General features: G+C 41.1%; 1 protein-coding gene across 1 annotated transcript in view; it reads right to left on the reverse strand.

Moving 5' to 3' along the window:
• Positions 1 to 26,376, reverse strand: part of Dnah14 (dynein axonemal heavy chain 14) — a 238,716-nt gene that overhangs the window by 156,357 nt on the left and 55,983 nt on the right. Inside the window, exons 20-27 of the mRNA XM_048439562.3 lie at positions 23,859 to 24,049; positions 20,719 to 20,964; positions 11,696 to 11,817; positions 8,599 to 8,770; positions 6,754 to 6,858; positions 6,550 to 6,668; positions 5,544 to 5,618; positions 3,483 to 3,570 (exon numbers count right to left, since the gene is read on the reverse strand). Of these exons, the coding sequence (XP_048295519.3) occupies positions 3,483 to 3,570; positions 5,544 to 5,618; positions 6,550 to 6,668; positions 6,754 to 6,858; positions 8,599 to 8,770; positions 11,696 to 11,817; positions 20,719 to 20,964; positions 23,859 to 24,049 (1,118 nt within the window). The remainder of the gene's footprint in view (positions 1 to 3,482; positions 3,571 to 5,543; positions 5,619 to 6,549; positions 6,669 to 6,753; positions 6,859 to 8,598; positions 8,771 to 11,695; positions 11,818 to 20,718; positions 20,965 to 23,858; positions 24,050 to 26,376) is intronic.

Consider the following 26,376-nt stretch of genomic DNA (forward strand, 5'->3'; position numbering starts at 1 on the left):
GAGCTGTGTGAGGAGGGTTCTGAGTGCTGTGAGAATAGGCCAAGAAAATCAAAATAAGGCAAGAGTCTTGTGACTCAGTTTCTTCAAAACGCAGAATTGTCCTTGGAATGTTTCTTTGTGCTCCGCCCAGGTGTAGTGGATAGGAGGGAATTTACCTCACATCACTTGTTATCATTTGATGCTGTTACTCAATTAAACATTTAAACTAGTCTTCATTTTCTCTATGGGAAAATATGTTGGTTTTTTTTTTAAATTTTGTCATGCATGGCCGGCCCGTGTGGTTGTAATCAGCTTGAACACCTGAGAACTTTACTGCTGTGACCTTTCCTAACCCTCAGAGTACAGACTGTCTGGGGCTCTAAATAAAGTTGGTTATTGCCTGAGACTTTAGTCAGCCTCATTTATCCGCTCCATTCTCCAAGGTCCCACCACCTGTAACAGGTGACGCACTTGTTTGTAGAGAAATTACTAATTGCTATATTTGGACAAATCTATATAGAAAATCTCTTCATGGCCAATATATAGCGCTATCTCATCCATTCTCTCAAAAATATCTTTTTATGTTTATTTAGAGACAACTCTCTGTGGAGAGTTCAACAGTATAAATTCAAGAGAGCTGTAAATTATACCCTTGGGTAAGGTGGACGGAGGTGGGGGGAGCTGGTAAGGTGGACAGAGGTGGGGGGAGCTGGTAAGGTGGACGGAGGTGGGGGGACCTGGTAAGGTGGACAGAGGTGGGGGGGCCTGGTAAGGTGTGGTAAGGTGGACGGAGGTGGGGGGACCTGGTAAGGTGGACGGAGGTGGGGGGATCTGGTAAGGTGGACGGAGGTGGGGAACCTGTGCTGCTACTGTGAAGCCCATGGGCCACCAGGAACCCGGGAAGAGCTGTTCTTAAGGTAAATTGGAGGATCTGAATTTGCCAAACTACAGAAATGTATAGAATCACCTGTAATTTTGTCACTCATAGAAACAGCTGATACCAGTGTTTCAGCCTAAGACCTGGCATTTACTTAGTCAGCAAAATGTCTGTTTACAGCCCTAGATGACCTTAGTGAAGACTTGAAAATTGTGGTAGGTCAGGCAAAGTGAAAAAATGGGATTTTTTTTTTTTTAAATAAGAGCTGTAAGTCAAGTACACTTTCTGTGATCCTTAACGGTTACTATGGCAAAGGTTTTCTACCTTCCTCTTTCCCGACAAACCAGTCTCCAAGGTTCACATTGACCCTGCTGACTGACAAGTGATTGTCAGTTTCAGATTGTATTAGTGGCATTCTCATTGTTATTACAAGATATTTGATTATTAAGAAAAAAGCATAGCGAGTAAGAGGAGTGGGGGGAATGGAGAGAAATACACACAGGAAGTGGAGGAGTGGGGGGAATGGAGAGAAATACACACAGGAAGTAGAGGGCAGGGGCATGGAGAGAAATACACACAGGAAGTGGAGGAGTGGGGGGAATGGAGAGAAATACACACAGGAAGTAGAGGGCAGGGGCATGGAGAGAAATACACACAGGAAGTGGAGGGGGGAATGGAGAGAAATACACACAGGAAGTAGAGGGCAGGGGCATGGAGAGAAATACACACAGGAAGTGGAGGAGTGGGGGGAACGGAGAGAAACACACACAGGAAGTGGAGGGCAGGGGCACGGAGTGAGACAGGACTTGATTGAGAAGATAGGAAAGAGGAGGCTTTGGGGATGGTGGAGGACAGAGGTCAACTGGGTGCTTCTTTGGCCTCTGAGCTATCAGATTTTCACCCCAGCATCTGGCTCCCAAGTCTCTATTAGTAAAATTGAATGATTGAGCTTTTGTTAAAAACAACACATTGTCATGACAAAGCCCCTGACAAGCAGCAACCTACTAGGAAAGGGCTTATGCTGGCTCATGGTTTGCGCGTGCAGTCTGCCATGTCAGGAAAAGTCATAGTATGGGAGGGGGAAGAGTTCTCAGCTGGTGCCGTCAGGAACACGAGGCTGCTCTGCTCTCATACAGACAAAGAACATGGCACCCACCGAGACTATAAAACTTCAAGGTCTGCCTTACACTCCAGTCCCTAGTGACCAGCTTCCTCTAGGCAGGCACCTAGAGGGTGGATCAAGTAGTGTGGGTGCACATTTCACGTGCAAACCGTGACCCAGATCTCTAAAGGCCTCACAGATGAGGACCCTCTTTTCTTATGACCATTCGATTTTTCTAGTGTAAGATCAAAGGAACAAACTAAAAGTCATTTCTGAAGTTCACGGCTACTCTCCTACCTCCTGCTCTGCCCCACCCCACTCTGGTCCAGTACTTGCCACAGGCTTGTCTTTCTTTGATTCCTTAAATGCTGTTCCCCCTGGGGCTCCTCTATCTTCTCTTATCTCATGCCCTTTGCTGATGGAGGCTTCAAACATTTCTTAGGACAACTGAAAATTTTGGTTTTCTTAGTATCACACTTCTCTGATTTTCTACCTTTTCCTCTTTTAAAAAATTTGTTTATGTGTATATGTATGTGCCTGCCTATACGTATGTGTGCCACATGTATGCAGGGGTCACAGGGGTCATAAGAAGTGTCTGATTCCCTGGAACTGCAGTTACAGAAGGTTGTGAGCTACAACTTGGGTGCTGGGAGCTGTACCTGGGTCCTCTGCAAGGAAATCAGTGTCTAAACTGCCAAGCAATTCCTGCAGCCCTTTTCTCTTTTAACCTCAAGAAAATGCTAGCAACACTAACAAATATGCAGAGTAATGGCTACAGGGTTGTTCATGTCCTAACCCCCAGACCCTGTGAAGATGGTGTGACTAAGAACCTTGAGATGGAGCGCTCCTTCTGGGTTTCCTGTGTCACGTGCATCCTTACAACTAGAGATTTCTTCCTGTCTCTGCACAGGAGACAGGACTAGAGAGGGATGGCTGGAGATGGGCAGAGAGGCAACATGGCCAGCTCTGAAGATGCAGAAAGAGGCATAAACTGAGGTGTGCTGGTGACCTTCTTTCCAGGACGCCCCCCAATCTAAGAGCCTCCACACACCTTCTGACAGCTCGCCCTCAGCAGGGAGCCCTGCACTGTTCTTCTAACCCATAGGTCTTTAAACTAACACATTTAGTAGTTTTAAGCCACTAAGTTTGGAGTAACTTTTAATGGTAACAATAGAAGTGTATATAGTGCAATATAAATATACACTTTAAAAAAATAATTTATGGGTTATTTTCATTTTATACTATAAATTGAAGATTTTTAAACTCTATGAAAGTGAAGGAATTATAGAAGGAATACCTGTTCATTCATTATAGGATGAATTTATCAAGCACCAATAATTCTACTGTGTTTATGATATTATTTATGTATCTATAAATACATTTATCTTATTTTTAAAATACATTTCAAAATAACCAGGATGTATTACTACCCTTAAAATAACTCGTTTTTCATATTTTTACTTTCTTAGCACTGCAACCACAGGCTAACTCCTGTCTTCACGGTCCAAGGCGGCATTGACTCACCACAGTGATGACCACTTGTCCTGGATGTGACAGTACCCAGTCAGAAAAAGTCTTGTCATTCTGGTCTTCAATGCTTTGAATTAAAAATCTATAAGCCAAAAAAATACATTTATATTATCCATACATGCTCGATGGTGATGCCACCTAATGATGAAGCATTAACACTGCTAACATCTTCATCTGAACGCGTGTTCACGAGTAATGTACAGTATTTACACTTCCCTGTCAGGGTCTGGGTGGGTAGAAATATATAGTGACTTAAGAGAAGACATATATTAGCTTTGGATTACAATGTTATAAAGGGTACAAAGCTAAAAAGGCTATGTTCAAAAACAATTTTTGCGGGGGGCAGTATATCTTTCTGTTTGCTCCACGCCTCCTATCACCCAGGACAGAAACAGAGAGGCAAGGGGAAGACAACACGTTCCCAGTGACTCCAGCAGATGCTACTGATCAGTTGTGTTCTAGAAGCCTTGTACTGGTTCTCCAAATGTTAGTAAATATGAATAAAGTAGCTCTTCCATAAAGAGAAAAGAACATGCAGTTGGGTGGGATAGAGGTGGGGGGGGAGAGCTGGGAGGAGCTGGGAGGGGAAAGAATATGATTAAAATATGTTAGGTGAAAAAGGTCTTTAATAAATTAAAAATGTAACACAACTGTTCCAGTCAAATTAGTTTAGAAGTTTATCCTCTGGGATTCTTTCCTCCCCTGTACGTAGATGGCAATAACAGAATAAAATACAAAAAGGAGAATATTGAGGACACTAAGCAAAGGCTGTCACTAGGCAATGCTACTCTAGTGTGCACAGGCCCGTTCTGTCTCCAGCCCTGCTCTCACCTCCTGGGCTAAACTGACTCAGCAATGTGAGGGAGTCAAAGTGCAACAGAAACACACAGTAGTGAGCCTGACGGCTTTTGGAAGCAGGCTGGAGATGACTTGAGTTCAAGTCCTGGCTGATCTTTGATGCCCTGAAACACGCGCGTGCACTCCCCCCCCACACCACACACATGTGCACAAACACATACACCCCCCCACCTGAACAGAGCAGTCTTCATGGTGTCTGTGAGTATGCATTCAGACTAGTATCTGCACTTCAAAAACACTGAGTTTTTCATCACTCATACACCATGCTCTATTAAAATTCACTTCATGTGTTTCTCTGATTATTTCAGTTATACTGGTAGCTGGCCAAGTTTTATACACACACCGCAACACACAGACATACCACACCAGCACACTGAACACACACACAACATCGATACCACACACCCATCCACACAAACACAGAGAACACAACTACACAACACCCATATAACATATACATTGTTGGGGACCAGCTTTGACAAAAATACCTCTTGACAGCATAGGGATGTTAGGATTTAGAAATATAGTAAAGAATACAAAAACACATTTAAAAATAATAAAATAGAAACATATAGGATAGTGCCGGGAGGGAGTTCCAGTGAATACTAAAAAATGCTCGCGTTTAATTTCCAACTGCTTAAAATATCCCTGGCCCCAAAAGGTAGGAGTTAAAGAAAGAACTACATTAACATGATACAAGGAAATGAGCAGACCAATTAAAGGTTGCAGGTTACATCCATAGCTAAAAATTCTGTTGCTAGAACAAAACAAGTCACACTCTCACATTAGACCAAAACATTCTGAAGGCAAACCACTCCCTGGGTGGAATCCAATTTATCTCCTTAAGGGAACTGGGACTTTAGTTGGATCCTTAGACTTTGAGATAGAACTATATCTATTTCTATACTCCTGAAATAGCTACACCTGTTGACAATAATCTTGAGAGAACTCTCTGGTCTACGTCTAGGTGGGACCTATGTTTGAGGCAGAAACACAATAACCTGGAAGGACTAGAGGTAAGTTCCAAACTCTCTGACCTTTGGTCAATGTGGAAATAGGTTCACATTTTTGGGCTTCCACAACACAACACTCAAAACAACACATGCAATACACAGACAGCATATACATACACAACACACACACGTATACCACAGCACACGCACACTGCAGAGCTTCAGGAGTTAGCGCTGTACTCACTTTTTCAGCACGTCATACATGCTCTTTTCAACATTTACCATCCACTGTTCTACAGCGGCTCTCACGCGAATTTTCCTAAAATTTGTTAAAAAATATTACAAAAGTTACTATAATATTATGGATATTAACATTCATTTCTTTGAGAAAATTGTAAATAAGTTTTGACACACATATTACTTTTGGGACCAAGAACTATAACACTGTATCTTCTGGTATTTATTGATTTTTACTTGGAAAATCATTCAGTAAAATATATTTCTTTAGGGAATTCTGATATCAAAAGCAAGACTATAATTAGGTTTCACATAGCATAGAACGTATGAGAGATAAATTGTATTATAAGATACTTTTGGGAGGCTAGAGAGATGGCTCAGCAGTTAAGACCACTGGCTGCTCTTCTAGAGAACCTGGGTTCAAATTCCAGCACCCACATGGCAGCTCACAAGTGTCTGTAACTCCAGTTCCAGGGTACCCGACACCATCACACAGATATACATGCAGACAAAATATCAATGCAATTAAATTAAAAAGAAATTAAAGATTTTTTTTGTTTTCAAATACCTAAATTGGACTGGGGGCTTTGTTTGGTAGGAAAGCTTGGACAGGGCTCTGTTTTTCCCCAGTAAAGCTTGTCTCAGGAGCCAAATGCTGGAGGTGAGAGACTCTTTGAGGCTGGTATATTGGATCAGTGAGAGAGAAAGACTTGGCTTGCTACACTTGCTTGGAAACCCACCACAGTGAAACCTTAGGTCAGAACAACACCAACAAACCCCAGATACCAAATTTCTGTCCTAGGCTGAAAAGTCAGACTCTTGTGGAACAAAAGTTAGTGCCAATTAGTGCCCAGGGTCGGGCACTCCCTTTGATCCGACTTTATGTTAGAGCCAAAGTGAGCAGAGAGCCCACTGTGGTGAGGTGGCGGAGAGTGCATGTCCACACAAGGACATCATCTGTGAAGAAACTGGCTCTACAGTTTACGAGTTTGGTTGCAGCGCGTTCCCCATACTTGGGTAGCACAAGGCCTTCTCCTTCAGCAGAGATGAGCATCTTCACAGCCGGAGGACCAACTTCTTGTTCCCATAGTAGCAAGTGTTTTATGTTTCCAAAACATTTCACGAGATGAGGCTGCAAACCAGAACACACTTGTCAGTTACGCGGCAAGCCCCTGCCGGAGTGAGGAAACAAGCCTGGGAGAGAGCAATGCCGTTACCTGCACGGTGTGGGGATTCCTGCTGTCAGCTAGAATGTCAAGAAGTTCAGCATTGCTGAGAAAGTAAAATCTTGGGAAAATCATTCTTTTAATTTCAAGGTAATCCTGTCGAAAGCCAAAAGAAATGCCTCTGAGAACGTTTCCAGCCATCTGGGATTACACCCGCACCTGGCCTACAGTATTAAAGGTGCACGCTAGGTCCAGCCAGAAGGATAACTCACACTCCATGAAAGCTGGACTACTTTTTAGTAAGGCAAAATGGAAATAAAGGGAAATGAAAACAGAAGCGAGCTAACAACAAAGGAACAACTGGGACGGAGCTCGGCCTGGCCACATGTCCACCGACACTGCTGCCACCGCCAGGTATCACCTGAGCACAGGTATCGCCAGCATGCCTCGCTCCCCTCCCACGCTTGCAGCTTTCTGTCCTGTTTGTTCCCTGCGTGAGAAGTCATCCCCACAGAGAATACATCACTCTACAAATGATCTCAATCTCTCCTACAACCAGTTCCCTACATTTCTTACCCCATCCCCCACCTCGTCTTGCTGATCTGTTGTTACAGGGAAAGACACGGGAAACAGGGGGCATCCTCTTTGCCCTTTGGTATCTCTCTGCTGCTGTCCATCTACCCACTGCTCAGAATTCCTGAAAAGACAGTTTATTAGCTTAAGTTTTCTACTTCTCTCTCAGGCTCCTCATATGCTGCCATATGGTCCCTTCCAAATCTCTTGGAAACGCGTCGGTCTCTATGTTATGGGGCATTTCTAGGGCCCCCTTTTTACTTGTATAATTTTGCCTTTGCTCCATCCCTTAGCAACCTTGTATTTTCCTTTGTGTGTTTCCCTCCCCCCCCACCCCGATCCCATTCTTAATACTGATGCCTCTTAAGGACCGGTTTATCAACTCCTCTTTACTCCCGATGCTTCTGGGCTGTTTGATACACAACCACTTGTCCTTCAGCCAGGACCACAATTCTCTACTAAGAAGCCACTCTTATCTGTAGAAGAGATCCTTCTGGAAGCCTGAAATCCTGGGGAGCTGTAAACCTTTTATATTTCTAGGAGATAGCATTAGAAACTATGGCAGTTGATCTAAAGAACTGAGGAGCAACGAGCTGTTTAGTATGCAGGATGGATGTACACGGGACAAAGGGATGGTTCATGTCCTGAACAGGACTGAGCGAGATTTCATCACTATGTAAGCCAGTTCATAATTAAAGACCCATCAATCATTTCTAGGATTTCCTATTTAGTATCTTCAAATCACAGCTGACCATGAGTAAGGGAAACCAGGAGAAGCAAAACCATGGACAAAGGATTGTGCCCACAGTTGAAGACGTTCACATAAATGTCCTATGGGTGAGCATTAGATCTCCAGTGTGAGCAGAACTTGCTTCCCTGGGAACTTCTCTAGCTCCCAGCTGTCTTGTGGTCTCCGCTGCTCTGCTGTGCAGCTCACAGACAGCAAGGCATTCTGCCCCAGCTTCCACTGCAAGTCTCAACCTTAATAAAGGGAGGGCTGGCTGATCGAGTCATTAGCCTTCATTAAGCCTGAAGTGCTCTCGGTGCCGGCTCTGGGGCTCCAGATGCACCGTCGCATTCTGCACTGGGGCAACAGCTACGACTGTTCTCAACTCGCTGTGGGTGTGTGTAAAAGTTGGTCCTGTTCTCTAGGGTTATTTGATTAGTCCGCCCATTTTTTTCTTGTGATAGCATTTTCATTAATCTAAAAATGGCAGTAACGATGAGAAAAGCTGCTAGCAGGGACCCAGAGAGGAAGTCTGCCCTGGTGGCAGGTTCTGCGGTGCATCACCATATGGCTGCTCTTTGGGTGGCATAGTTTACCTCCAGACTTTTTTTTATGTTTTCAAGATGTTCATTGCAAATTTTCAGAATGTCGATGACTCCTGTAGAGATAGTTATATGCAAAGCATTTAGCTTGTTCAGCACTCTCGACATTATTTCTCTCCACATGACGAGCACCTGGGAGAAAAGTTTTGTTTCGGCCGCCAACTGTCTTTAAAAAGAAAATGAAATATAAATAATTGTGAAAGTACTGCAATGAAAATCTATAATATCATTGAATTTATAAGACAATTTTGATATGCTTTTCTGTACTTGATTAGCCATTTTATCTATTTTTGTATAAGCAGTATATCTTCCAAGATAAACAGGATAGATTAAGCATACAGTTATCACTTATCAAGATTTTACTTTCTGTATAGCAGAAAATAGAATCATAGCAATTCTATGTAAGATAAATAAAAGCTGTCTGTGTCTTAGAGGTTCAACAGTCTGGATCTTGACTGTCTACCAAAGCCAGTGTGTTCCCAGTCCCTGACACTGTGGGGAGTCAGGAGATGGGCCCTTCTAGGAGGAGCTTAGGTCGCTGGGGTGTGACCCATTGAAACTCCAGGGTCTTCCTCCCACCTCTCTCTGCTCCCAGTCACAGCGCGAGGGAAAGGCCCCTGCCATTCGCTCCTGCTGCCAGGCTGCTCTGCCACACGTCTAAAGCACTCCAGCAAGCAGGCATGAGTTGAAACCCTCCAAGTTGTACGTGAAGATAAACCTATCTTTTTCACACTTTGATTAAATTCGGTATTACATCACAGCTGAAAGCCAATTTAGAAAAGGAACTGCAATGGGATCCTGGGAAAACTCTGTAGCAGTCTTAGAATCTGGGTTTCAAAGGGACTCAACTTTGGTGTGAAGGCAGCGGGGTGGGGGACGGGCAGTCTAGGAGAACGATTATATATCCCCATGTTCATAATAAAATCCAGATTCCGTAGACGCTTCTCTACTCTTAGATGGGAGGGATATGAAGGCACGTCTTTATGGAAGTTTTCCTTCATGGAATATTATCATTATTTCATCCCTTGGCTAAAAGAATCAAACCCCATATGTGGCACAATCAACTGATAATTTGCTACTGCTGGGCTTGCGTGTGGGAATATTTTCAAGAGTTTATGGTCTTTCTACTCTCTCTGCTCACTGAGATTTCCCTTCCACAGCAGCCCCAACCTCATCCAAGTTTCCCAAGGCTTGGAGTCTGAGGTGGAGTCAGAGGTAATGTCTCTCCCACCTCCCATTCAGCTGCTATCACCTTGAATCCTCTTTTGCCCGCCTTTCTGGTTTTTTGAGACAGGGTTTCTCTGTGTAACCTGGTTGTCCTACATCTTGCCTCTTTTGCCTCTTGACTCCTTCTGGGATGGCAGATATATGTGGAATATTTCTCTGGGCTTTCCCCTCAGCAAGAACTCACTGCAGCCTTCCCTGGCTCTTTCCAGCTGACCACAGACAACCGATTTTCAAGCTCCAGTGGTAAGTGGCACCTTTAAGGGACTCCTGTGTTTTGACCCACTGATATTTGGGTTGGAGATCTTTGTAGATAGCCCTCGTTTGGAAACATCGGTCACCACTGTCTAACTTGGGACTTTTGTCTCCAGGAAAGCAAGCTTAGGTTTTGATATCCACACACTTCAGGGCGGTATGTGTTAAATCTTCTAGGAATCTGCCACCATCATCCTACTCCCAATTTTGGCTGATGGTGCTAAATGTTTCTGTAACTCAACAAAAATACTGTCATGGAAGACACTTGAGTCCCCATCCCTGCGTCCTGCTAAGCCTCATCCCAGTCCCATATCTCTGGGCGGTTCTAATGCTGCCCTCCCAATACCCTTGACTCTTACAGAATCCTGTTTGGAATTCTCCTCCTTGGTGACTCTGGTTCCTCCCCACTGGTATCCCTAAATTAGTCACAGGTTTATTATTGGTTCCTTTCTTTCTTACTTTAAACATATTGTAAAGACACTGCAGCATCTCTTAAATAAAGATTCCTTTCCTACTTTAGCAAAGTTTGCAAAAGAACAGCTGCTCTTGTCTTTTTATTAATAAACAGCATCTTCAGTAGGCAGAGGTTTTAAAGTCTGAAATTTAAAGGTCAAAGTTGTAAAAAGTACACTCCTTACGTTCAGAATAACATGGGCTTAACAAGAGTACCAAGTGCCCATGCGTCAGGAACTAAACACGCGTAACAAAATACTGTCCCCTATACCGCAGTGCTTTCATTTAAACAATTCTCTCATTTGTCTCCACTTGAGCACTCTCAAGATTAAGCACTTTGAAGACCTAGAAGCCAGTTAATTTGAGTGCTGTAGATGAAAATGGAATGCTTAACAAATGCCAAGTTCCTCTGTTCTATCTGGTGCAAAGTGAGAAATTCCCACTTATGTATGAATGTTGCTAAAAAGCATATTTCTTATTCACATCAGAACCACTCTAATCTTCCAGAACTAGAGAGAGACATAATACGGCTCAAGGACCATAATACTCTGACACAGCTCAGTTTTCCATAGCTTTATGTTAGCAATTAAGGGAATTAAGTTTTCAAAAGTAAGAGCATTCTTGTAATAGTCAATGAATGAGAAGATAATAATGGTCTAACAGATTCATTCCTTTGTGCATCCATGATGCACTAGTCCCTTTTCCTGTGACTGTGACAAGATACATGATGAGAAGCAATTAAGGAAGGAAGGCTTATTTTGGCCTGCAGCTTGTGTGTGTGTGTGTGTGTGTGTGTGTGTGTGTGTGTTCCACCAGGATGGGAATGTATAGCAGCTGGAGCAGGAGGCCTGTTGTACATATGGTATTCACAGTTAGGAAGTGGAGAACAAGCAGGAAGTGCCATAGCTGTGAAACCTCAAGGCTCACAATCAACATCCATTTCCTCCCGTAAGGTTCCATATCTCCGAAAGTTCCTTAGTCTTCCCAGGAACCACAAAAACATTGAGATCAACTACTCAAACACATGACCTATAGGGGACATTTCACTTCCAAACCACAGCTGCTGTTTGCTCACTGAAGAGATCATTTCTGGATGATTAATTTAAATCCCCCTGTGCATTTTTTAACCTGCACATGATATTTTTTAAAATTTTCTTACTTTTGTGTTTCTAAAGAATTAAAGATTGGTTCAAGATAAAGCCAGTCTCTTTGACAGTTCATCCATTCCTCAATGGTGTAAGAGAAGAGGCTTAAGTTGTTATGCCATTCATTCACAAGATTCTACAAAAGAGGAAAAAAACACCACATATAATAATCTAAATGCATGAAATTACTAAGAATTACATAACAGAAACTGATGTGAGGTGACCAGTGGCCACCGACTTAAAACTATTGATAAAGAGTTGCATAAACGAAAAGAAATCTGACTCTATTCAGTTTTTAGTTTTCAGATATTCTGTTCATCCGGTTTTCTCATACATTACTTGAGATCACATTGACATCTTTTCCATAAGACTTGCACACACATATAAAACTAACTCAGGTAGCATGCGCATACTATGGAGTTAATGTGAACGACCCTTACATACTGCCTGAACAATAAAATAATGAGGTGTGTGGTGCGTGTGCTACTCCGGTCCCTTCTTTAAGTCTTTCTCTACTTGTAGACATAGGCACGCAATGTCTTCCAAATGCAGCTGTCATTTCCTATAACCTGATTTTTCAAAAAAGCTAGCATCTTTTTGAAAATGACATCTAAGGGTGAGAAGTACTGTAGGAACCAGGTTTTATATCAGCAGTTGTGCGTGCGTGCGTGTGTGTGTGTGTGTGTGTGTGTGTGTGAGAGAGAGAGAGAGAGAGAGAGAGAGAGAGAGAGAAAGAGAACAAGAGAGACAGAGAGACAGAGAGACAGAGACAGAGGCAGAGAGAGACTGACTTTCATTATAAAGCTCCGGCTGGCCTGAAACTGTGAGCTGATCAGGCTGGCCTCCAGCTCACAGAGGTCTGAAGCTGGGATTAAAGGTGTGTACCACCATCCTACCTGGTGGTTTCCTTTGTTCAGAGAATTCCATTGTGTAGATCTTTTTAACTGGCTGTTACATTTAAAAAATAGTGAGAATCTGGTTAAAGTCAATTGATAATAAATTGCTTTCTTAGAAGCCGGAAGATCAGCTCATCTCTGTGATCCTTTAGAAAGACTGACTTTTAACTAATTTTTGTTTGTCTTTTGGAATTTACCAGCATTCTATATTATTCTGTCCTTGCTTCTGTACTGTATTAGGAATAACTGATAAAATGTAATATAAATGGCACTGATTGATTGATTGTTTTTTATAGATAGGGTGTCACTGTCCCTGGGTAGCCTAGAACAAGGTTTGTAGACCAGGCAGGCTTTGAACTCACAGAGACACAACTGCCTCTACTTAAAGGCATTGTACTACCACACCCTGAAACTGGCATGTATTTAATATTAGTACACAGTTTCAGCATATTCTTATACCTGTAAAATCTTTACCATAATCTGTGTGGAAATGAGGCCATAATGGCTCCATTGTATGGTCAAGGAGAAGGCTTTTATTGTAGATATGAGGGAGAGAACAGCCAGAGGTATCTGGAAGAGTACAGACTCCAGACTGAATGTGATCAGCAGAAGAGGTGGGGCCACAAGGGGGGCAGGGAGCGAGAGAGGAGGAGAAGACCAGGAAGGCAAAGAGAATCAAGAGACTGAAGACCCAGAAGTCAAGAGGACAAAAGGAGAAGCAAGAGAGTGCACGGCTGAAAAGGCTGAGTTATGTAGGAAAGAGAAGCTAGGGGGCAGGAGAGGTTTGGGTAGGGGAGGGAGCGGGAGGTACTGAGAGGAACTGGGGCTCTGTAACAGGTACTTGGGGTGCTGAGAGAGCATGGTGGGCAGCATCTGCTTTGATATGTTAATATGTACCTCAGACTTTGCCCTGGGTTTATTTGGGACCTAACACAATCAAGACAACGAATGGTGCTCATTTCCTGAAATGGTCCCCTTGTCCCTAGCTGCATCCCACTGGTTCCCTCTGACCCTCTCAAGTTTCTGCCTGATCCCCTATAACCTGTAACAACTTTAAGTTTCATTCATTAGGTGAGTTTAAATACACAGGAGGGAGCCGCACTCTCTCTGTAGTTGTCCCTGGTGCTTATCTTTCAACTTAAGATAGCATCTCCCCATGTCAGGAGACAGATGTGTATCTTATTATATATTTATATATAATAAAATATACATATATATTTCTGGTTTGGTTTTAGATTTTTGGGTAGGATGGTAACTCAAGTCTGTTGAATTCATCTTACTTAGAAGTAGTCTTCCTGGGAGCAGACCCGAGGCAACAGCCTCCACAGAAGCAGGTACAAGGGAGTGACCACAGAGGAAGCAGGCCCAAGCCAGAGACTTTTGAGGGACTGGTGTGAGTCAGGGACCTCTGAGGAAGCAGGCCTGGGCTAGAGACCTCTGTAGTACTGGGTCCAATCTAGGGACCTCCATGGTAGCAGGCCCAAGTCAGGGACATCTGTGGACATAGGCCTGAGTCAGTGACCTCAGCTGAGCAGGCCCAAGGCAATGACTTTCACAGGAGCAGGTACAAGGGAGTGACCACTGAGGGAGCAGACTGGAGCCAGAGACCTCTGCAGGAGCAGGTCTGAGCCAGCAGCCTCTGCAGAGCAGGCCCAAGGCAGGGACCTCAGCAGGAGCAGCCCCAAGCAAGCAACCTCCATGGAAGCAGGGCCAAAAGACTCCTAGTATAGCAGAACAACCTCTAGATGTACTGAGCAACCAGTGGGAACACTGAGTGACCTCCAGGGTGATTGGAACCATGACCTTGACTGCACCATGAGGAGCAACCATCTGAGCCTTGGATCCACTCACACCTGGAAGATTGATCACCAGAGACACAGCCCCAATTACACCAATCAGAGGAAAATATAGGTAGACAAGGTAAGAACACACTTAACACCACAAAGAGCAACTAGTGGCCCTACAACATAAGCTAACAGATTGGATACGAAAACAGAATCTATCCGTCTGCTGAAACGCACCTCAACCTCTAAGACAGACATTGCCTCAGAGTAAAGGGTTGGGGAAAAATTTTCTAATCAAATGGATCTAAGAAACAAGCTGGTGTAGCTATCCTAATATCTAACAAAATAGACTTCAAATTAATATCTATCAGAAGAGACAAAGAAGGACATTTCATATTAGTCACAGGAAAAATCTATCAAGAGGAAATCTCAATACTGAAGGTCTATGCCCCAAATACAAGGGCATTCTCATATGTAAAAGAAACACTTCTAAAACTTAAATCACACATTAGATCCCACACACTAATATTGGGAGACTTCAACACTCCACTCTCACCACTGGACAGGTCTGTCAGACAGAAATTAACAGAGAAATAAGGGAGCTAACAGATATTCGGAATCAAATGGACTTAACAGACAGCTATAGAAAGTTCCATTCAAACATAAAAAAAAATACCTTCTTCTCAGCACTTCATGGAACCTTCTCAAAAATTGACCACATACTAGGTAACAAGACAGACTTCAACAGATAAAAAAAAATTGGAATAACCCCATGTATCTTATCGGATCATCATGGCTAAGAATTAGAATTCAACAGCAATACTAATTTCAGGAAGTCCACGAACTCATGGAGATTAAACCATGCTCACCTGAATCATCAGTGAGTCAAGGAAGAAATAAAGGAAGAAATTAGACTTCTTAAAATTCAATTAAAATGGCCACACACGATACCCATATTTATGGGACATAATGAAAGCAGTGTTAAGAGGAAAATTCATAGCACTAAATGCCTACATAAAGAAGCTGGAAAAATCTCACACTAGTGAGTTAACAGAAAATCTGAAAACTCTAGAACAAAAAAAAGCAAACTTACCCACTAACCGTAGGAATGCTAGACAGCAGGAAATAATCAAATTGAGAGATGAAATCCACAAAACAGAAATGAAGAAAACAATACAGAGAATCAATGAGATGATGAAGAAAATTCTCAAAGAATTTTCTTTGAGAAAATCAACAAAAATAGACAAATCTTTATCCAAACTAACCAAAAGACAGAGAGAGAATATCCAAATTAACAAAAACAGAAATCAAAAGGGGGACATAACAGACATGGAGGAAATCCAGAGAATCATTAGGTCATATTTCAAAAACCCGGACTCCACAAAATTGGAAAACTTAAAGGAAATAGATAACTTTTTGGATAAATATCACTTACCACAATTAAATCAAGATCAGATAAGCAAATTAAGTAGACCTATAACTACTAAAGAAATAGAAACTGATGTGGGATTTCCCTCTATATGCTATGATTACCATTGATAAATAAAGGAACTGCTTTGGGCCTATAGCAAGCTATAAGGGAACAGAGCTAGGCGGGAAAAACTAAGATGAGTTCTGGGAGAGAGAAGGCGGAGTCAGAGAGAAGCTGTGTAGCCCCACCAGTGCCAGACGGAACTTTAGCCGGTAAGCCACAGGCACATGTCAATACACAGATTAATAGAAATGGGTTAAATTAATATGTAAGAGTCAGGCAATAAGAAGCTAGAGCTAATGGGCCAAGCAGTGATTTAATTAATATAGTTTCTGTGTGATTATTTCATGGCTGAGCATCTGGAAACCAACAAGCGGTCTCCCTCCAACAAGACACAGTCATCAAAAGTCTCCCAACCAAAAACAAAACAAAACAAAACAAAAAAAAAAACAAAAAAAAAACCCAGGGCCAGATGGTTTCAGCACAGAATTCTACAAGATTTTCAAAGAACTAATACCAATACTCCTCAAATTGTTCCACACAATAGAAACAGAAGGAACACTACCAAACTCTTTTTATGAGGCTACAATAACCCTGATACTCAAGCCACACAAAGACATTGCTAAGAAAGAGAATTACAGACCAGTCTCACTCATGAACATTGATGCAAAAGTACTCAATAAAACACGGGCAAACCAAATTCAAGAACACATCAGATAAACCAGCCACCATTATCAAGTCGGCTTCATCCCAGAGATGCAGGGATGGTTCAATATATGAAAATCTGTCAACATAGTCCACCATATAAACAAACTGTAAAATAAAAACCGCATGATCATCTCATTAGATGCTGAAAAAACTTTCAACAGAATACAACACCCCTTCATGATAAAGGTCTTGGAGAGATCAGAGATACAAGAAACATACCTAAATATAATAAAGGCAATATACAGCAAGTCAACAGCCAACATCAAATTAAATGGAGATAAACCCACAGAGACCCCACTGAAATCAGGAACAAGACGAGGTTGTCCACTCTCTCCATATCTATTCAATATACTTCTTGAGGTTCTAGCTAGAGCAATAAGACACCAAAAAGGAGATCAAGGGGATACAAATTGAAAAAGAAGTCAAATTCTCACTGTTTGCTGATGATATGATAGTTTACATAAGGGACCCCAAAAATTCTACCAAGGAACTTCTACAACTCATAAACACCTTCAGTAATGTAGCAAGATACAAGATTAACTAAAAAAAAAATATCAATAGCTCTCCTTTACACAGATGATAAGTGGGCTGAGAAGAAAATCAGAGAAACATCACCTTTCACAATAGCCACAAATAGCATAAAATATCCTGGAGTAACTCTAACCAAACAACTGGAAGACCTGTATGAGAATAACTTTAAGTCTTCGAAGAAAGAAATTGAAGAATGCACTAGAAAATGGAAAGATCTCCCATGCTCTTGGGTAGGTAGAATTAACATAGTAAAAATGGCAATCTTACCAAAAGCAATCTACAGATTCAATACAATGCCCATCAAAGTCCTAGTAAAATTTTTCACAGACCTCGAAAGAATGGTACTCAACTTCATATGGAAAAGCCAAAAACCCAGGATAGCCAAAACAATCCTATACAATAAAGGAGGCATCACAATCCCTTACTTCAAAGTCTACTACAGAGCTACGATACTAAGAACAGCCTGGTATTGGCATAAAAACAGACAGGAAGACCAATGAAACAGAATTGAAAACCCGGATATCAATCCACACACCTACAAACACCTCGTTTTTGACAAAGAAGCAAAAATATCAAATGGAAAAAAGAAGGCATATTCAACAAATGGTGCTGGCATAACTGGATATCAACATGTAGAAGAATGAAAATAGATCTGCATCTATTATCATGCACAAAACTCAAGTGCAAATGGATCAAAGGCCTCACTATAAAATCAACCACACTGAACCTCATAGAAGAGAAAGTGGGAAGGACACTCAAATGTATTGGCACAAGAGGCAACTTCCTAAATAGAACCCCAGTAGCACAAACACTGAGAGAAACAATTAATAAATGGGACCTCCTGAAACCGAAAAGCTTCTGTAAAACAAAGGACACGGTCAACAAAGACAAAACAGAAGCCTAAAGAATGGGTGATTTCTCAGAAAATTAGGAAGCAACCTACCTTAGTACCCAGCAATACCACTTTTGGGTATATACCCAAAGGATGCTCAGTTGTACCACGATGACATGTGCTCAACTATGTTCATAGCAGAATAGTTTGTCATAGCCAGAACCTGGAAACAACCTAAATGCCCCTTTATCAAAGAATGGATGAGAAAAAAATGTGGTACATTTACCCAATGAAGTACTACACAACAATAAAAAATAATGACATCTTGAAATTTGCAGGTGAGTGGATGGAGCTAGAAAACATCATATTGAGTGAGGTCACCAGAAAGACCCAGAAAGACAAATATCATATGTAATCACTCATAAGTGGCTTTTAGACATAAAGCAATGAAAACCAGCCTCCAAATCACAATGTAGACAAGAGAATGTAGCAAAAAAGAGGTCCCTAAGAGAGGCATACATGGATCTAATGTACATGGGAAGTAGAAAAAGGCAAGATCTCCTAAATAAATTGGTAGCATGGGGACCATGGGAGAGGGTAGACAAGGAGGGGAGAGGAAGGGAGGGGAACATAGAAGACTGTATAACTCAATAAAATCAATAAAAAAACAAAAAAGAGAAATACCAATTAGTACACTTGGTGTCTATCATCTACCCTCTTAATCTTTCTCTGGAAAAATATCACCACAATATGTATTTCCTCTATGCTAATTCTTCCCATTTCGTATATCTGTATAGTTCCATTTCTGTGTTTTTAAGCAGTTTAAATTTAGCATAACTCAAGTGAATTCATGATGCTCCTTATCCAAAACACGGCCTCTTCCAAAAGACACTGTCTAGACGAGGGGCTAAAGTCACAATCGACCTGATTTTCCATGTTCAGGAGCTTTGCGGATGGCTTGCCTTCCTTTAACCTCCACTGTAGTGGTAGATTATCTGTGTTTCAGTAAATAAAGCTTGCCTGAAGATCAGTGCAAAGCAGCCACACTAGTCAGCCATACAAGCCAGGCAGTGGGGGTAGGAGGGAAGGGGATGAGAAGGGAGGGGAACGGGAAAAAAAATATATAGCTCAATAAAAACAATTTTAAAAAAAAGCAGTCTTCCCTAAACAGAGAACTCTCAACAGAGGAATCTAAAATGGCTGAAAGACACTTAGGGAAATGCTCAACATCTTTAGTCATCATAGAAATCCAAATAAAACAACTCTGATACTCCGTCTTACACCTATAAGAATGGCCAAGATCAAAAACACTGATGACAACTTATGCTGGAGAGGTTGTGGGGTAAAGGGAACACTCCTGCATTGCTGGTGGGAGTATAAGCTGGTACAACCCCTTTGGATGTCAGTGTGGTGATTTCTCAGAAAATTAGGAAACAACCTTCCTCAAGACCCAGTAATACCACTTTTGGGTATATATCCAAAGGATGCTCAACCGTGCCACAAGGACATGTGTTCAACTATGTTCCTAGCAGCATTGTTTGTCATAACCAGAACCTGGAAACAACCTAAATGCCCCTCAACTGAAGAATGGATAAGAAAAATGTGTTACATTTACACAGTGGGGTACTACACAGCACAAAAATAGCGACATCTTAAAATTTGCAGGCAAATGGATGGAGCTAGAAAACATCATATTGAGTGAGGTAACCCAGACCCAGAGAGACAATTATCATATGTACTCACTCATAAGTGGTTTTAAAACATAAATCAAAGAAAATCAGCCTACAAATCACAATCCCAGAGAACCTAGACAACAATGAGGACTCTAATCTACATGGGAAGTAGAAGTAGACAAGATCTGAGAAAACTGAGAGCATGGGGACCTTGGGAGAGGGTTGAAGGGGAGGGGAGAGACAGGGAGAGGAGCAGAAAAAAATGTAGAGCTCAATAAAAATCAATTTAAAAAAGTGAAAAAAAAGCAGTCTTCCTGCATGATGAGTTATTTTGGCTTTTCAAACAAGCCCAATTTATAACTTCTTAATTTTTATTTTAATAAAGGCATTTATTGCACCATGCATTTCCACAAGGCTTTATCCAATTGCATTCAGGCTGGATATGTGATTCTGTTCTTGCTGCTCATTTCAAAAATTAAAATTTTAAAATTAGACTTCTTGTATCTCATTTTTTGTGAATCTTGTTTTTTCTGTTATTTTTCTCTTAATTGTAATTTTTATTTTACTATGTGGCTTTTGACAGTATAATTCATTTTATTTATTTTCTTTTTGAAATATATTGTTTTCTCTCTAAGGCCCACCTAAATCACACATTTCCTTAAATGTCTGCATATTTACAAATATGAATTCCATTTGCTCAGACTTTTCTGTTAGTCTCTCTATTTGTTCAGAGGTGCATAAACATATACTAATTATCTTAATTTTGTCATTAAAGAGTTTATCAATACATACCTGATTAAGTTTCTTAGTTTGAAAATTAGTTTTAGTTATAGACACAGCGCTACTAGTTACAAGAAACTGGTAAAAGTCATATTTTGTGGATATATGTTTATATGATTAAACATATATAATCTAAATTTATTTTGCCCATCCAAATTAAACTTTGATATTTCCTCATGAATAATTAATTAGCATTTCTGAAAAATTACTTTTAGTGTTCACATTATTAAATATTCCATCTTCTATATAAACATATGAAAAATTTATATAATTGATATCAAATCTGAGTTTGCAGAAAGCAAAGTCCACCTGGTAGACTGAAGGAAATGAAAACACTCCCAAATCTTTGCCACAGCATTTACCTTAATTGGCCTCAGATAGGAAGATCCTCTGATTGTGGCGAGAATGGCCTGGGAGTCTTCCAGCTGAGCGATCGTGTCGTCGATGGAGGAGATGATGAGGATGGAGTAACTCTCCGTGTGATGAAGAACCAAATGCAGGGGAGAATTGTTCCAGACCTCTATGATCTTAAACAACATTTTCTCCAGTGCGGCTTCGTTCGTTGCCGAGACCGATATTTCATTTATTTTCTTTTCATACGGAAACATCTGAAATGAAGACATCATTTAATATCTAGAGGAGCAGACAATTCCCAAAGATTCTAAACTGGAGACTCAACTGGAGATTTAAAGCTGTGTCTTGAAGGGTGAGCGGACCCAGATCTTCCTGTCCCTCGCTCGGGAGGTTGGTGTTCCATCTGGAGACTCCGGGGCCCGTTTCAGTACAGAGCTCTCTCTCTCTCTCGACGCACTGGGGCCACTTCACATGCTTCGTGCTCAACCAGAGTGTCTACTTCATTGCATCTCAGGCCGAGCGCAGAGTCTGCATGTGCCTCATGTTTGTGCGGGCGGCGCCATTTCCTCTACACTAGCGCCTATGCCTCTGCTACTTGGCAGCAAGCTTTTACATATCCTACAACATTTCTTAGAGAACATGCAAGAAAAGGCAACCTGATAAACCCAGATTTCTATAGCTTTTTGTTCTTTGCTAGATCTACCAAAGAGTAAGGGTGTTTTTATTTTTTGCTGCTGCTGGTTATGTTTTATATACCTTTTATAAGCATAAAAGGCTTACCCTCTTTGCTTGCTCATGTAGCACAGTGGTTGACTTTCACCATTTGTTGCGGGTTGCCAAAGATGACACCAAGGGCCCGGAAGAACCTTGAGTGTTTATGGCCTTAACCAGCAGCACTGTGAAAGAGGCTTGCTTTTTAACATCTCTTATTCAGCTTAAAAATCTCTTATTCAGGATTAAAAAGCCCCCAAACTACCTAAAAATTTTATGCTAAAGAAAAACTTTCCTGCCTAATATACTTGATATGGTTAAAGACAAAACTCAGACACAGGCAACATGGAAGGCAAAGCCCGAGTCATGTGAATCTATCCTGTCGAGGCTTTATGGTTGAAGTCTGAGAGGCAAAGAGGTGGTTTTCAAATTCTGTGATGCTGCTGTGGTTTTAGAAGGCTACTGCCTTTAATGAATTATCTCCTGCGGCCTCAGAGCACAAAGTCTCCAAAGTGCACATGATCAGCTATATCGGGACAGTTTCTTGTTCTCTTCTCACTTCATGGCAAACTTTTCACATGAGAGGTTCCCAAGAGCCTGTAGTCTTCAACAGAACAGTTGCCATACAACTGCGTACCGTGATAAACCACCAGACAACAGATGGACGCATTCATTGGACAGGGTTAATACATTCGACAATGTCTTTCAGCACAACTCTCAGCTCTGGGTCAAGCCCAAGACATGTAGGCTTTGGTAAATGTATAAAGGCTAACCACTTCTCCCTTTCTTGAACCTCTCAGGAGTTCACTGGGGTTTACCACATGATAACCTCCTCATCGGCTCTGCCATTATAACTTAAAGAGATGTGGGGTTCTGTGTCCCTGGGCCATGGTCCACTATGTCATCTGCAAACCTTACCCCCTCCTGTTTATGCTCACTAAGTTGGACCCTCTAAAATCTGCAGCAGCCTTCCTTTTTAAAACCCCTATCCCATCACAAGGTCAAGGGTGGCTCAGAGGTTTTATATGGGGGCATCACGGGACACTGCTTCATGTAGGCCACCCTGCCACCCTGGAAGGCCAGTTCATTCTGACTAGTATTCCATGCTGCTACTCTTAGTTGGTCAAATTCTCGCTCTTAACCTGGCTTGGTGCGGGAGTAGTTCCAATTAGTCAAGACATCGCAATGGAAACCCCTGACATGGCTTAGATGCTCAGCAGCCAGTTTGAATGGGCTCAGCTGCGGGCACTGACCCTTAGTCCTGTGTAGTGCACACATCAGCTAGGAGGCTCTGGGAGGAAAGGCAAGGGATGATGGGAGATTTGAGTAGGATGCAGAATGGTTACCAGGAGAATGCAAATGTGATTTCACATAAGGAGTTGGAAGGATGGGGCTGTCAATAATTGAACCAAGGCACGGAGGGCAGATGAGAGAATTGGAGAGCTGGGCAAGGACAGACATACTAAGTTTTTGAACACAGCTTATGTACATGAATGGAAACTTGAACAGGAAGGTGTGTCTTGAGTTCAGGAGGAAGGCTAAGACTATGTATAGAGATTTAAAACACTTTAATTTTAAAGTAATTAGGGTTCTTAAAGACTCTACCTTCTAAATTTGTTCAAAGTATTTCCCATGTTTTTCCTTACAACAAAATTATAGGCATAATATGCTGGCTTTGATTACACTATTATCAAAAATTAAACATAAATGGGGGTTCTTATAGGCTAGCCAAGAAAATAGAAACTTTTTAAACTATGAAAACTCAAATTATATATATATATATATATATATATAAAATATTTTTCTTTGTTTTGTTAGTTTTTGCAAAAGGATTTCATGTAGACCAGGCTGGTCTCAAGTAGGATGTGTATTTAAAAATGACTGCCTCTACCTCCTGAGTGCTAAGATTATGGTCACGCACCATAGCCAGGTTGGTTTATGTGACCTCAGGATTAGAACCCAGGGTTCCTGAAGGTAGAACGGCTCTCTACAAACTAAGCTGTATCCACAGCCCTATATAACAGAGCCTTGTGGGATATCAAACTGTTGCTAATTTTGCTTTTAAAAAATATTATTATTGGTAAAGTTATGCTAATATGTTCTTAATATATTTTCACTACTTATAAAATGAGGCACAGTGCATTTGATATTTCTAGTCTTATAAAATGCAATCTCTATAAGAACTAGCATGTTAAAGACCGGCATTTGTTGCATATGAAAGGCAGTGATACTGTGCTCCTATCACCTCAGCAATAAAGCTGAAACCAAAGTCCCCACCCACCCACTAAACATAATATCCTGTCGCCAACTCCCTGCTTTCCCAGACACCCTGCCCACTTCCCCATTTCCTATTGTATGCTCCTTGTAGGGTCCCTTGCCGATAATTAAAACCCATCCCTCATGATTCAATGTGTTCTTGTCAACTATTTTTATGTACCTTGAGATCTAGAAGTTTCTTTACTGAGAAATTTTTATCCAGGGAAACCGACTTTCCGGTGATCTCCTGCAGAGCCTCCCAGTGATGTGGCTTGAGACAAGGGTTTCCCAGCGCTGTGAGGATTGGAAGCTCTTGCTTGAAGTCCAGCACCGACTGTTTGAGGTTTGCTACCATGTCATTCTTAGGTAAACCTGCAAATACCAGCGAATTGGTAGACTAATAATATGTTCGTATCTTTTTCACCAAACAAACTGAGAATTTTTCTTTAAAATTTGTTAATCAAGATAATGCTGTTTTATCACTTGTTAATATTCATTATAGAACAATGACGTTCTGATGCCAAACATCCATAATATCGACTAAGAATTAAAATATAGGAAACTAATTGTCGGTATAAATGACTAAACCCCAAGCCTAACAGACCCAAGTTGTGCCTGGATGGCACCTGGCACAAGGCTTCCCAGACTTCTTTCACTGACAAGAATATGCATATATGTATATACATATACATACACACGCACACACATACACACACCAGACGTGCTAACATGGAAGAGGAAATCTCATGGGGCCTCCCTGCTAGACAATAACTGGGGATGAGCTCCCAAATTGGGTACTTCATACCCAGTGGTCAGTCCTGGAATTATGTATGTACAAGGAACACTAGCTGGTTGTATTTATATACGTAACGATAATAATCATAGAAAAAGAGGCCACAAATTTGAGAGCGATTAAAGGGGGGATATAAGAGGGAGAAATGATGGAATTATATTTAATTAAATTAAAAAATAGGAACAAAATGTGTTTAAGAAAAAAGACAAGGTGCTGTCTACTTGTTGCTTAGTACCTTGTTCTTTGAAGCATATGACAACATGCTGAGAGTACGTACAGTTGTGTTATTTGAGAGCTGTGAGACTATGCTTTGCAATGTCTTTTTTTTGCTAAACATTATAACACACACACACGTGAATTTTTGCTTGTTTGCTTGCTTGCTGAGAGGATGTTTCTCTGGGACAGAACCTTATCATGTAATTCAGGGTGCTCTTGAACATTCAACAAAATTATAGAAGAAAATTTTCCCAACCTAAAGAATGATATTCCTATGAAGGTTCAAGAAGCATACAGAACACGGAATAGACTGGATCAGAAAAAAATCATCCCCTCACCATATAATAATCAAAACACAAAACGTACAGATTAAAGAAAGAATATTAAGAGCTGCAAAGGAAAAAGGTCAAGTAACTTATAAAGGTAAACCTATCAGACTTACACCGGACTTCTCTATGGAAACCATGAAAGCCAGAAGGTCCTGGATAGAGGTACTGCAGAGACTAAGAGACATTGGATGCAAGCCCAGACTACTTTACCCACCCAAGCTATCATTCACTATCAATGGAGAAAACAAAATATTCCAGGATAAAAACAAATTTAAACAATACATAGCCACAAATCCAACCTTACAGAAAGTAATAGAAGGAAAATCGCAATCCAAGGAATCTAACATTGCCAACACAGCCTACAATAACTCAGACATTTAGCGACCCTTCACAAGCACAACTCAAAGAAGGGAAACACACAAACTCTACTACACAAAAAAAATAAAAAATAAAAAAATAACGAGTTAACAACCACTGGTCATTAATATCACTTAATATTAATAGACTCAACTAACTTATAAAAAGACACAGACTAAGAGATTGGATACGAAAACAGGATCCAACATTCTGCTGTTTACAAAAAACACACCTCAACCACAAAGACAGATATCTACTCAGAGTAAATGGTTGGGAAAAGGTGTTTCAAGCAAACGGACCTAAGAAACAAGCGGGTGTGGCCATTCTAATTTCCAACAAAATTGACTTCAAACTAAAATCAATCAGAAGAGACGGAGAAGGACATTTTATATTCATAACAGGAACAATTCATCAGGAGGAAGTCTCAATTCTGAACATCTATGCCCCTAATATAAAAGCACCCACTTATGTAAAAGAAAAACTTCTAGAACCCAAAGCAGTCATCAAACCACACACACTAATATTAGGAGACTTCAACACACCTCTCTCACCAATGGACAGGTCAATCAGACAGAAACCTAAGAGAGAATATAAGAGAATTAATAGAGGTAATGAATCAAATGGACTTAACAGATATCTATAGAACATTCCACCCAAATAGGAAAGAATATACCTTCTTCTCTGCAGTGCTTGGAACCTTCTCGAAAATTGACCACATACTCGGTAACAAAGCAAACTTCCACAGATACAAAAAATATTAGTAACCACCTGTGTCTTGTCGAATCACCATGGAATAAAGTTAGAATTCAACAACAATTCTAACCCCAGAAAGCCTACAAACTCATGGAAGCTGAACAGTCAACTACTGAATCACCCCTGGGTCAAGGAAGAAATAAAGAAAGAAATTAAAGTCTTCCTTGAATTTAATGAAAATAAAGAAACAACATATTCAAACCTATGGGACACAATGAAAGCAGTGCTAAGAGGAAAGTTCATAGCACTAC

This window comes from Myodes glareolus, chromosome 5 (assembly GCF_982192425.1).
Source record: "Myodes glareolus chromosome 5, mMyoGla1.1, whole genome shotgun sequence".
NCBI lineage: Eukaryota > Metazoa > Chordata > Mammalia > Rodentia > Cricetidae > Myodes > Myodes glareolus.